The sequence below is a fragment of the Corythoichthys intestinalis genome, chromosome 10, assembly GCF_030265065.1.
Source record: "Corythoichthys intestinalis isolate RoL2023-P3 chromosome 10, ASM3026506v1, whole genome shotgun sequence".
Classification (NCBI taxonomy): domain Eukaryota; kingdom Metazoa; phylum Chordata; class Actinopteri; order Syngnathiformes; family Syngnathidae; genus Corythoichthys; species Corythoichthys intestinalis.
In genome coordinates, this window is record NC_080404.1 from 21610865 (window position 1) to 21622960 (window position 12096).

Below are 12096 nucleotides of genomic sequence, written 5' to 3' on the forward strand. Positions count from 1 at the left end.
ACATTACTTACAGTGGCTGCTGCTGGCTGAAAAAAAATATCCCTCCTCTTTGAAGGGGGCAGAGGAGGCAGCATATTGGTGACATGTTGCATTGACATGTTGCATTTTCGTTAAGATTGCTTAAAAATTGGTGGGGACAATTTGAACATCCTGAAAAGTTGGTAGTGTTATGTCCCTACCGTCCGTATGCAAACCTACACCCTTGCTTAAAACTTCTAGAACTTAAAAATAGCTCGACACAAATGGAAATTCAATTGAAACACGTGGGAAAACCCCCTAACTTTCAAGTGATATGTGTTATTAAGCGTAATTAAAATTTTTAGGTAAGAAATAAGATATATATATTTTTAAGATCTTAGGTTTTTTTTAATGGAAAGCAGTGAATTTGTTATTTTTTTCTAGCTCTCTAGCTACTGAGATGCAATTGTTGGCTGTTTTCAACAATGCACATCTAAAATAAAGACACTCATTGCCTAAAAATGATTCAATATTAGGAGAAATGTCTTGTTTTCTCATATATATTAACAATTGCTCTTTACCTAAAAAATGTTTATCCAATTACTCGATGGAATTTTCAGTAGAATACTCAATTACTAAAATATTTGATGGCTGCAGCCCTAATGGGTTGTTATGCTGGCATGAAGAAAGGAAAACAACGACAGAGCACTTATCACCCGTGCTAAAAGCTTTCGTCGGCTCGTCTGGTCTTCCTGAAATTTAAAAAACTTGACCTAAAATATTAAAATTTGCCTTTGGATTAAGAAAATTATCACAATCCAAGCATAACAAACAAGCATTTATCATCAGTATTTTATTACAGATTTAAATAAATATTTCATCCTTAAAATTATTTTACACATCAAATAAAATATATTTTTGATCTATAGAAACAAACATAAAAGGGGACAGAGCACAAGGGTGTTAGAGGGGTAATGAGTGTGTCCAGGCTGGGTTTCATTACACCTTTAACAATTTTTGTACACACAACTCCACAGTCAGTGTGGAAAACCTGTGATCATCAAATATAGCTGCCACTTTGTTTCACAATTGTCTTATCAGAGCATATTCCTGCCAGGTATGTAGTCTGGAAACAGGCCAATCTACCCATGGTACCACTTGAGTTTTAAATGAATTCTTCTACAAAGAAAATGTGTGACTGGCAGTGCGATTAATCCCTTCAAGTTTCCTTGAGCAGCAGGCACGAGTATACAAAAAGACCCCAAAAGTAAGACAGGCATAAAAAACAACAACAACTGACTACTAACTTATCATCAATAATCCAACAAATTTTGTGCATCTAAAAAAAATAACTCATTTAGCTTTTTTGATTTGATATAAATCAGTAATTAAGAGTCTGATGTACAAAAATAGATTCTCACTTTTGTCTATTTACAGCTTTCCACATACACCCAAAAATAATACAGCTACACGTTAAGATATAGATAGTATTGCTCAGTTAAGAAGAGCAGAGGAAAGTACGGACTCTACCCCTGATAAATCCACCAGTCTGTCTCTTTTCTTCTGTCTCACCACTTCAGCTCTTTCATGAGTACTGTGTACGTTTAGTCCTTTGGTTGAAAGGATAGTGAATGAAGTCAAATGGTCGGTGATGGCTGGGATGTGCAGGTTGCTGACCACTTGGCAGTCTCTTCATAAAATGGACCTCACGCTGGTGCTGCCGCGTCCGCGAGCCTTTCCTTGGCCGTCCACGACGGGTAAAAGCCATGTACCATCCCTCATAGCGGGCGTTCCTCAGCGCCGTGTAGTTGTTCTCCAACACGATCTCAGTGAAGATACAGTCACGGCCTTGTCCATTTTTCTGCAAAACACACACATCACATGTTTGTTAATGCCTAGTAATCTAAGCAAAGATATGAAGCGTCTGTACCCTGTCATGAACATGAACACACCCAGACACATGCTAACTCACTGATGTATCCTTCCTTCATTCCATAAATGCAGCATATGTTACATACATTAGCAATGGAAAGGGGGTGGGGGGGATCCTTTTGTAAACAGTGATTTTTTTTTCAATCTATCACACAGACATCAACTGATGAATTTGCTGTGGGGATGACTTGGAGAAAGTTGAATAAATTTTCACACTTTGAAATAAGGATCATTCATAAAATGAGGCACAATTAGTACAGTGCCGTATAGTCAAAGCAGCATCTGAAGACACACACGTGGTACAGAGGGCTGATGACAAATAAAGTGGCCATTTTTACAATTTAACTCCAAACTGTACAAAACACCATTGACTTGCTGTTTTTTTTTTTTTTTTTTTAGCGGTCAAGATTTGAACAAAAATGGTGTTGCAACAACTGCGGCCATTTCAAGAAAGTATTTTAATGCTTCAAAATGCAAAAACAGCATTGACATGCTGGAAAAATAACATTGACATGCTCACTGTTAGCGTTTTAGTGGTCGAGATTTTAACACAAATGGTGTTGGAACAACTTTGCCATTGCAAGATAGCATTTTAATGCTTTAAATGCAAAAAAAAAGATCAAATAAATAAATTCTTAGTCCCAACATTTCTTTAAATTTGTGATATAAAATGCAATTTGAAATGATATTGTGTAATCATTTGAACAGGTACATGGAAAATACTCTTTTTGTTGTCTTTTTTTTTTACACCCACAATAGGGTGAGGACATGCTGTAATTGAGCTATGGGCAGATGGTATACGAGGCAGGGTGCTAGGTGGGAGGGAAGAGAGGGCAGTGTGCTTATATGTGTGCTGAGATGAAAGCAGATGAAAGACAAATTATTCTTACATTGTAATTCTACAGCAAAACAAGAAACCTGATTATAGTTTGGGACTTTTTTTTGTCCAGAAATAGTGCTGTTCAACGTGTTAATTCACCGTTTGTGTATTCAGAAGTCATATTATCTTGCACTTTTACTTTTTTTTCAAAAATACAATTAAAATTGGCCTTGTATCCTTCTTTTCAATAAATCTCACTACAAGTCCTTTGATAAGTTAACATGACCTTTAACATTTGACCTGAGATCTCACAACAGTACAACTTCTCACCTTGCCAATGAGCTTCCCCCTCTTGTTCATGCAGATGTAGAGGCCAGTCTCGGCTCCCTTGATACGCACACGGCTTCCAAATGTGTCTGTCTCCACAATTAGTTTTGCTGACGGACAAGAAAAACAATAGTTTTAGCCAGGGATGTCACCGATCCAATTACTTGATCGGAAATCGGGCCCGATCATTTTATTGTCAGTGGGTCAGAATCGGTAAAAGATGATCAAAATGTATTTATACACTGAACATGTGAACTGAACTCATTATTCAAAGCAGTAAAATAAAAGTAAGTGCAACTTGTTACAATGATTTTATCAAGTAAATCCACCAGTTATTTTTTTCAAGTGTATGCTTTTATCTCTTTGGTTGTCATTGACAGCGATAGACGGCCAATCCATTTTGACTGGCAGAAAAACTGTATTGGATGTTAAGTGTTCAGTGAAAAATTATCACTAAATGCCAGCCTTTTTGAGGTTCATAACTTTTTTAAAAAAATATCTTTTTATATACCTATGTTTGAAAAAAAAAAAGATTTAAACGTAATTTGTTTGCAACCTTATTTTGTGCTGCGCAACTGACTTACAAAAAAAAGGGGATTTATGATTTTTTATCTGCTCATAACCCTTTTTATATAGCTATATTCAAAGGTCGACCAATATAGGATTTTCAAAGGCCGATGCCGATATCGATTATTACTATTTTTTTTTGTTAGCCAATCGCCGAATTGAGCCTGATGTAATTTTTATAAAATCACGTTACTTATGAAAGGAAAAACTCATGAAACAGATGTACGAGATTCGAAGTTGAATTTGCATTCTGCAACTTCCTTTTCCAACACTGTCCACTAGATGGTGCAAAATCAAAATTAACAAAGATCATCACCCAACCAGCGAACATAACAGATATCCTTTTATATCGGCTGATCCTGAAAACAAAATCCATATACTGGCCCGATATATCGGCCAACCAATATATCGGTCAACCTTTGTCAGAAAGTACAAAACAGGTATATCTTGAAAAAAAAAAAAAAATCCATACTGTATATCGGCCCGATATATCTTTAGCTAGAATGTTTGTTAGTTTTGTTCAAATGCTTTTGGATGTGCTATTTTTCCTTTCCTTTTCCTTTCTTAATACATTTGTAGTGTGGGATCGGGACTTGGTACAGAGCCTTAAAATCAGGTGACTCGACTGGCATGTAAAAATATATGATCGGGACATCCCAACTGTTAGAAAATGACGATGTCAGGACAAAGTACTGGAAGTGTCATAAACTCCTTTCGTCTGACTGCTTTGACCTGTATTATCAATTGATTGATTACATGATGAAAATCTACATAAGAAACAGAAAAGGCTTTTCAAGTGTTCCCCCTCTCTCTCTCTGTCCACACATATAACACGAGAACCTGTGGAATCCTTCCAGGATTTATGCATGCTGAAATTCTTTCAAAAATGATATAACCAGGTGTGCTTTGAGTCTTTGAAAGTTAAGGAGGGAGGCTCATCATCCCCATCAAAAATTTATTTTTCAAATAACTCTGCATCAGCCTCTCACATGAAGCTTTACATTAAGCTGTATATCCCAAAAAGTACTGCATTGCTAAGGAATTATGGGCTCATCTGGATTGCTTTTCGGTAAAATAATAAAAAGGCCTGGATTTATGAAGTTGAGCGAATATACAGAGAAATAGATGTTATGTTAACAGGCTAATTTTTTAGTTTTCTACAAATGTGGTATTTGAAAAAAAAAAAAGAATTTATAATCATGACTGAACAAAATATTACATAAAAAAACAAAAATAAATACAGTAGCTCGATTTCCTGATGAGTACTTAATATGTAATTTACCTTTACTTTTTCTTGTGTTGCAAATAATAATTTTTTAAAGTCACATTTACAAGCCCTGTCACCTCACTCCTAACTTATACCTCATCTCCAAACAACAACAAAAACTACAGGGAACTGCCGTGAAAGTCCACACAAGCCAATTCAGATTCAGAAGATTTTTGGAGAGAAACTATGCAGGATATTTTCAGGAGGTCGAAGTTAAGCATTTAATGGTTCTTCCAGACAGACAAGCCCTCTGGAGGGTGTCCAGCACCGGTCCCAGTCAAAAGGGCAGTCAGTACTTCATGTCTTTTAAAAACTGCATCAGAGCAGCGGTGCAAAATAACTAGCTCAAATGGTCACTTGGTGTTTAATTATTTGTGAAATTTTAAAAGAATTAGCCAGTTGAATGAATAACAGATGGCAGATGGTTGTGTGATAGAAAGGCCGTATAATAGTTTTTCCATTGATACATTCTATTTGAACGATTGAAGTCATTTATTAATACTTCACTTCAAGCCATTTATTATATTCTATTCTTTTATTAGAGAACTTGAACTTATTATTTAATATTGAAGATAGTGACATTAGACAAAAGAATGACACAGCATATTATGAAAATGATAGTGGCGGAAAACAAAGACAAGACTGAAAAAGCAGTTTCTGCTCTTTCACCCTTCTTTCAAATAAGCTGCTGTATTTTAAGCCAAAAGAACTGTTGTGTTTGATAGAACAATATGTCTATATGCTGCCATAGCAAATTTATGGCGCATTAAGCCCTCGAACTATTTCTAAATTGTCCATTTTACCCTGGAAACCCCCGTTTACAGATGTTGTGCAACCACTTTTGTGTCAATCCAGACATAAAAACATGGAAAGTAATTGTATTTATTAATCAAAATGTCTGTCATTTTTAGCTTACAATCATTAAAAAAAAACAACTTAAAAAAATTAGTCACTTGCATATTTTAAACTTTTAAACAAATTACGTCACAATGAAAAAAATGGTGTCTGTAAATGAGCCACGGATATCTACCCCATAACTATCGCTTAATTATATATATTTTTTTGTTACTGTTGCATTTTCCCCAATATGTTAGATGATAAACAATCGATCCAAACAAAGAAAAATTGGAAAAAGAAAAACCGTTCAAAAGGGTAAATATATGAAATTGAAAATTTCGACGACTCCTTGATGTCTGCGATTTCTGCAATGCGACCCTTGTTATATTACCATGTTTCACCCATAAAATCCCCCCCAAATCCGGCTGTGGCCATTCACAGCTGTGTCTTGACACTCGGAGATACATGCTACATGGAGTTTTTGGATCGAAACAAGGTAAGTATGCGACAATATCTTGCTAAAATCATGGCGTCTTTAATTGTGCTCTTTCATGCTCTCACCTCCAGTTAGGGTTTTGCTGTTTGAATTCTATTTTATATATATTTTTTTTGTTGAAAAAAAGCCCTCCTGTTAAAAAATTTTCTTCGCCCCCAGAAAATTGAGATTTTAGGGTTTCTAATAATGTATCACACATGCATATCGGACAATTTTGAAATTTGGCCAAATTGGGGGTCTCAGAGCGGAACTCCAAGTCACCTGAGTGTTTTCCGCCTAGTTATGTATTTATTATTTATTTAGATATATAAAGTCGATGATTTAAATCACATTTTCAACTAACAGATGTATTGTCTATTTCGATTTGTGTTAATTTTTGAGAGCAAAGAATTAATATATAATTAAAACAAATAAAAAATAAAAAGTCTACCTCCCGCATATGATATTGTCATTGAGAAGACATCATGGTGATTGATATTAGGCATTGATCTGGGCCTTACCGTGTACATCTCCATCATCAGCCATGGCGTTGATCTTCTTGTTGGGCAGAACCTGCACATGCTTGCCGCTGGTCCGACTGTACAGTTGGTAGATCCGGATCAACCTGCGGCTCACGCGGTCTGTCACTTTGCTCTGCTCGCTTACATGCTGCGTGAAATTAGGCGGGGACTGATTGGTTACCTGTCAAAAATTAGATGTCATCACAACCAGTACGTGTACATGTATGTATATATGTGTTTAGCTATATATGTATGTATGTATGTACTGTATATGTGAATGCGCCGATTTTGCATGCACGTTTCCATTTATATGTTCAAATCTCTAATGTTGTCTTTGCGTGTGAGCGCCGCTTAACTTTACAGTGACAGCTTCCCCAAAATTGAAGGCGGTTGTTCGTTTATTAAATAAGGATGACATTGTTCTCAGGGGAAGTAAAACAAAACATCTTTTTCCTATGATCGGGGTCATCGCCAATAATGCTGCGTAATCCATTTGACATCGTCAGATAATGTTAAATCTCTTCTAGGATGCGCTTTATTGACTAAAAATACAGAAGCAAATATTTTTCATTGGCCAAAATTGAACAAAAACAAACTTACCTGTGCGTAAAAGAAGATTGCAAATAAGTGTATAAACCTGTAAAGCAAAAGAAAATATCACAAATCCGATTTTGTCATTTATAAACAGGTTGAAAGAAGTGAAGCGGTACTCACACGTATCTGCATCGAGGAGTGGGTCGCATGTTGGACTGGAGGGAAAAGTTCTTCAATTTCAAGACTTGGATTTTCAGTGCTGTCTGTCGATTTATCAAGTTCCAAATGAATTGATAAAATCCACAAAAAGTCAGCGGTCCTGGCAGGGGCTCACGAACGCGCAGCAAATTTGGAGCATTTCAATGTCAAATGGACATTGTCCGCTCCTGCTCCACGAACACACCATATAGTTCAAGTTGATTAATGACTTAACTGGCCTTTTGAAATAGAATGATGGCAAAACTATTAAGTGCACTTGTAGAGGCTGATCTGTGCGTTGAATTATTGGAAAAGGCACAGCATTATTTAGCTCTATCTTCATATGGATTTCGTTTTTCTTTTTCCAATTTTTTTAATGTATTATTATTATTATTATTACTACTATTATTATTATTATTAAGACGGAGAGTCTGAGTCATTCATTCGCATTGGCAGACGCCCCTCCCAGTTCGGCAATCCTCCCCGGCGTCCAGGTTTAAGCGATCCTGCGCAGCCTCGGTCTCTTCACTGGCTTCGGAGAGGTTCGAAAAGCCTGTTCCAATGGGCTGTAGTAGAACTGCATACAGAACGCTCCTTCTGTGCGCTCCCTGCTCCCATCCCACATGCACCGCTGTCAAGCACTCGGCGCTACTCCCGGTTAAAATGTCAGGCTGATCTGCAAAGAACAAACCCCCTTTTTCTGCAGAACAAAAGCGGACACCCCACACCCTCCTCGAACACCCTCCCGCCCCCATTTGATTTGAAACATCTCTTTACCTGAGAGAAGTGCCCAACTCGGGGGAGTCGCGGGCTGCCTTGTCTGGTCTCGATCTGTCTCCATCCCCGCAATAAACAATTATAAAACCATCCACAATTTCTCATTCATGAGCATTGCAACCTGGTGCATGCATGGTGATACTGCACACCCTCCCTACTCTAGCAGGTTTGGGATGTTGATAGGCTCAATTTTGTGTATTGACAGCGCAAAGTGTCAGACATTAAAAGGATTACAAACGATTAGCGTTTTTAAAAGCCCCCTCCTTTCATTTGTTAAAGGCATCTAAAATTATAACAACCTGTCTAAGAATTGCTTAATATAGCTTTCATCTGATGCAAGAATCTAAGCTGCTTGATGCTGATGAGGATCGAACAAATTACTTGCGTAATACTGAATTATTATAATCATTTTGCAACATTAGAACTGTCATTTATGCGTGCATGAACTCTTAATTCACTAATAGTCACTGACTGGACAGGTTCCTTATTAATTAGGATTGGTTGATTTGTTTGGCCACTTAATTAGACAGGACACTTTTTCCGTATTGGTGAAACTAAACACCTCGCAGCCTGACAAATTAACATCGTTTGTCAAGAAAGCATTTTAAAGACTTGAATCGACCGTTTCGAATCATCGCTCTGTTTGATGTGAGAATAGAATAGAATACAATAGAATAGCCCTTTATTGTCATTATACGGTTGCACAATTAAATTGTGGAGCATCTCCCTTTACAGTGCAGGATAAGTAAAAAATCTCAAAAGTGGCTTGCAAGAATAAATGTATAAAATCTAAATAAATATAAAATATGTACGAGGTAGTCCTATGTTCAGGCAGTGCAAATAATTGAAGTGAAATAGCAGCAGTTGACAGTGAAGGCATTGCATATTGCACAAGTAAAAATCTCGAAAGTGACTTGCAGGAATAAAAGTATAAAATCTAAATAAATATTAAATATGTATGACTTAGTCCTATGTTCAGGCAGTGCAAATACTTGAAGTGAAGTAGCAGCTGTTGGCAGTGAACGCATTGAGTATTGCAGATTAATATTGCACGTAAATAAGTATTGCATATAGAATATGTGTGAATAGAGTTGAGTTGCAGAAGTTGACAGTGAGGCATTGAATATTGCACTTAGTAAGTACTTAGAAAGAACTTTGTTCTACATACGTATAGGCCCTTAGATTAAAAATCAGATTGTCAAAAGAATCTTTTTGGTACAATTCGTTTCGATTTTAGTCATTTGCATGATTATAGGAAACTATGTATCTTACCAGTAGTTTTGCTGGACTTTGAGACACATAAATATTCCACTGGCAATGTCTTATGCATGGTAAGGCCGCCAGTGGGGGCTCTCGAGAAGTGAATGCTGACATGACACCAATGACAGTACAGTGATACCTCTATTTACGAAGTTAATTTGTTCCAGGACCTTGTTTGTAAGCTGAAATGGTTGTATATCGAGCAGGATTTTTCCATAAGAATACATTATAATTCCATTAATTCGTTCCACAGCCCGAAAACCTTCACTAAATCCTTAATAAATATTATTGGTACTAGTAAAAATAGCAATTACAAAGAGCAAAACAAATACAATATGAATAAAATCGGAATAATAATATAATAATAGTAATAATAATAATAATAATACTAATACCTGTAATAATGTAGCGAATCGGGTTCTAATGTGGCAGATGTATTTTGCGTGGTGTACCCGAACGCACTGTGTGGCTGACGATATAGTGAGAGAGAGTGCATTATAGTTTTTACTTTCGCTTTCACTGCGGCAAACAGTAGGCATGTTGTATTGCACAAGTCCTGAAATAAATTATTTAAAACCAGACGAAGCTGGCGATTTCTTTGATGGTGTTACAATAATAATAATTGTCACCTTAAACTTATAGACATTTACGGCCATATTGTCAAGCCAGTTCACGGTCTGGCTGTGTCAGGCAAGCATAGCCCATCCCTGGTGGCTGAAAATGTCATTGCACGGAATTGACTTTCATATAAAGTGTTACCTCGACATACGATTGCTTCGAAACACGATCTTTTCGACATCCGACATAAAATTCGGCTCGCCATTTATTTCTACATCCAATGACATGCTCGAAATACGACGATATATGTCAGCGCCGCAGTTACTTGGTTTTCCTGCAAGACTGACGCACACTGGATTTTCTTGTGACAGAAATCAACATGGGTTCCAAGATTGTTAGTATAGGTGGTGAACAAAAGGAAAAGCTGATGCTTACCAATGACATTAAGATGGATATGATGGATATAATAGAAAAATATGAGCACGGGGTGCACATCCGTGATATGGCTCAACAATACAGCTGTAGAGTGTCTATCAAGGCGATCCTCCTCCTTTTGCCAGTCTTTATAAGTTAAGGAGGAAATTTTTATTGCGGTAACGTCGCCTAAGAAATCGCCAGCTTCGTCAGGTTTCTAATCATTTATCCCATCAACTTGTGCAACATAACAGCCTAGTGTCCTCCGCAGCACGTAATCAAAGTAAAAGTAGGCTCACTCCATCAAGTCAACCTCGTGATGCGTTCAGGTACACCACGACAACACATTCCCCACATTAGAACCCGGTTTGTTACATTATTACAGGTATTATTTTTATCATTACTATTATTATTCCAATAGTTATTCAAAACTTATTGTTTTGCTCTTTGTAATTGATATTTGCAATAGCAACATCAGTATTTATTAAGAATTTAGTATAGGTTTTCAGGCTGTGGAACGAATTATTGGAATCATAATATATTGCTATGGGAAAATCCTGCTTGACATAAGACCATTTCGACTTACAAACAAGGTCCTGGAACAAATTACCTTGTATGTAGAGGTACCACTGTTTATGAATTTAAAATTAAGGCTTTGCCGGTAAAATGTTGTCTATAAAAGCTGTAAAGCAACAAAACTTAAAAACATTTTTTTTTTATAATGGGTCAAAATTATTTGGGGGTCCGTGGTGCAGCTGGTAGCAGGAGTCGTCCTTGGACCGAAGGGTCAGCGGTTCGAATCCCGGCTATGCCCTTGGGCAAGGCACTGAACCCTGATTTGCCTCCAATGGGTTGACAGCGCCTTGCATAGCAGCAGCCCCAATGGTGTGTGAATATGTGCGTGAGCGGGTAAATGTGTGCTAATATAAAGCGCTTTGGACATGGTAACCATATAGATAAAATGCGCCATATAAGTACTGTCCATTTACCATTTGTCGAACAGATCATTTGATTAGTACCTCAGAGACGGTCATTTGCTTTGCTTAGCCAAAACCACCTGAGGACAGAACAGTCAAGATGGATATACGTAATTTTCTCAAACCCAAGCTTTTAAAAGCGACAGCAACTACTGAGCGAGAACCAAGATTGAAGATGCGGACCATGAAACGCCGGAGAGCACACGCCAAGCCGTCACTTTGGAATTCCCATAAAAATGATGGGAAACAAACAAACAAACAAAAAAACCCCCGCTCATTTTCAACATATTATTATAAATATTATTGGCTGGAATATTCAGTCCAAAAGGATGCGTCATGTACTTCTCCACTCTGTAAGACAAAAAAACACGCGCGCTCACACACGCAACCCCCCCCCCCCCCACGCACACACACACACCTGGGATGCCTGTATGTACAAGCATGGGCTAAGCTACTATCCGAGCATTTATATCTTGTAAGTTGATTTTATTGCTGACGCTGCGTTTCGGGGTCATCAACATGTTTTGCCCCCCACCCCGCCACAAAAGTCAAACTCTGCCTATGGTTCCACAGCCCAAAAACCAACAATAACTTCTTAAAAACTACTCTGATAGAAATTACACGTAGCAATACAAAGACATAATGAAAAAAATGGAAATAAACATTTTTATTGT

The 12096-nt window shown here is 37.3% G+C and overlaps 1 protein-coding gene across 1 annotated transcript; it reads right to left on the reverse strand.

Annotated features, from left to right (window-relative positions):
- Positions 1–1543: 1543 nt before the first annotated feature.
- fgf8a (fibroblast growth factor 8a) lies at positions 1544–7447 on the reverse strand. Its single transcript, XM_057848652.1, has 5 exons — positions 7419–7447; positions 7305–7341; positions 6705–6885; positions 3041–3147; positions 1544–1819 (listed from the first exon to the last, which is right to left on the reverse strand). The coding sequence occupies exons 1-5, from the start codon at positions 7445–7447 to the stop codon at positions 1544–1546; spliced, it is 630 nt and encodes a 209-aa protein (XP_057704635.1).
- Positions 7448–12096: the final 4649 nt, after the last annotated feature.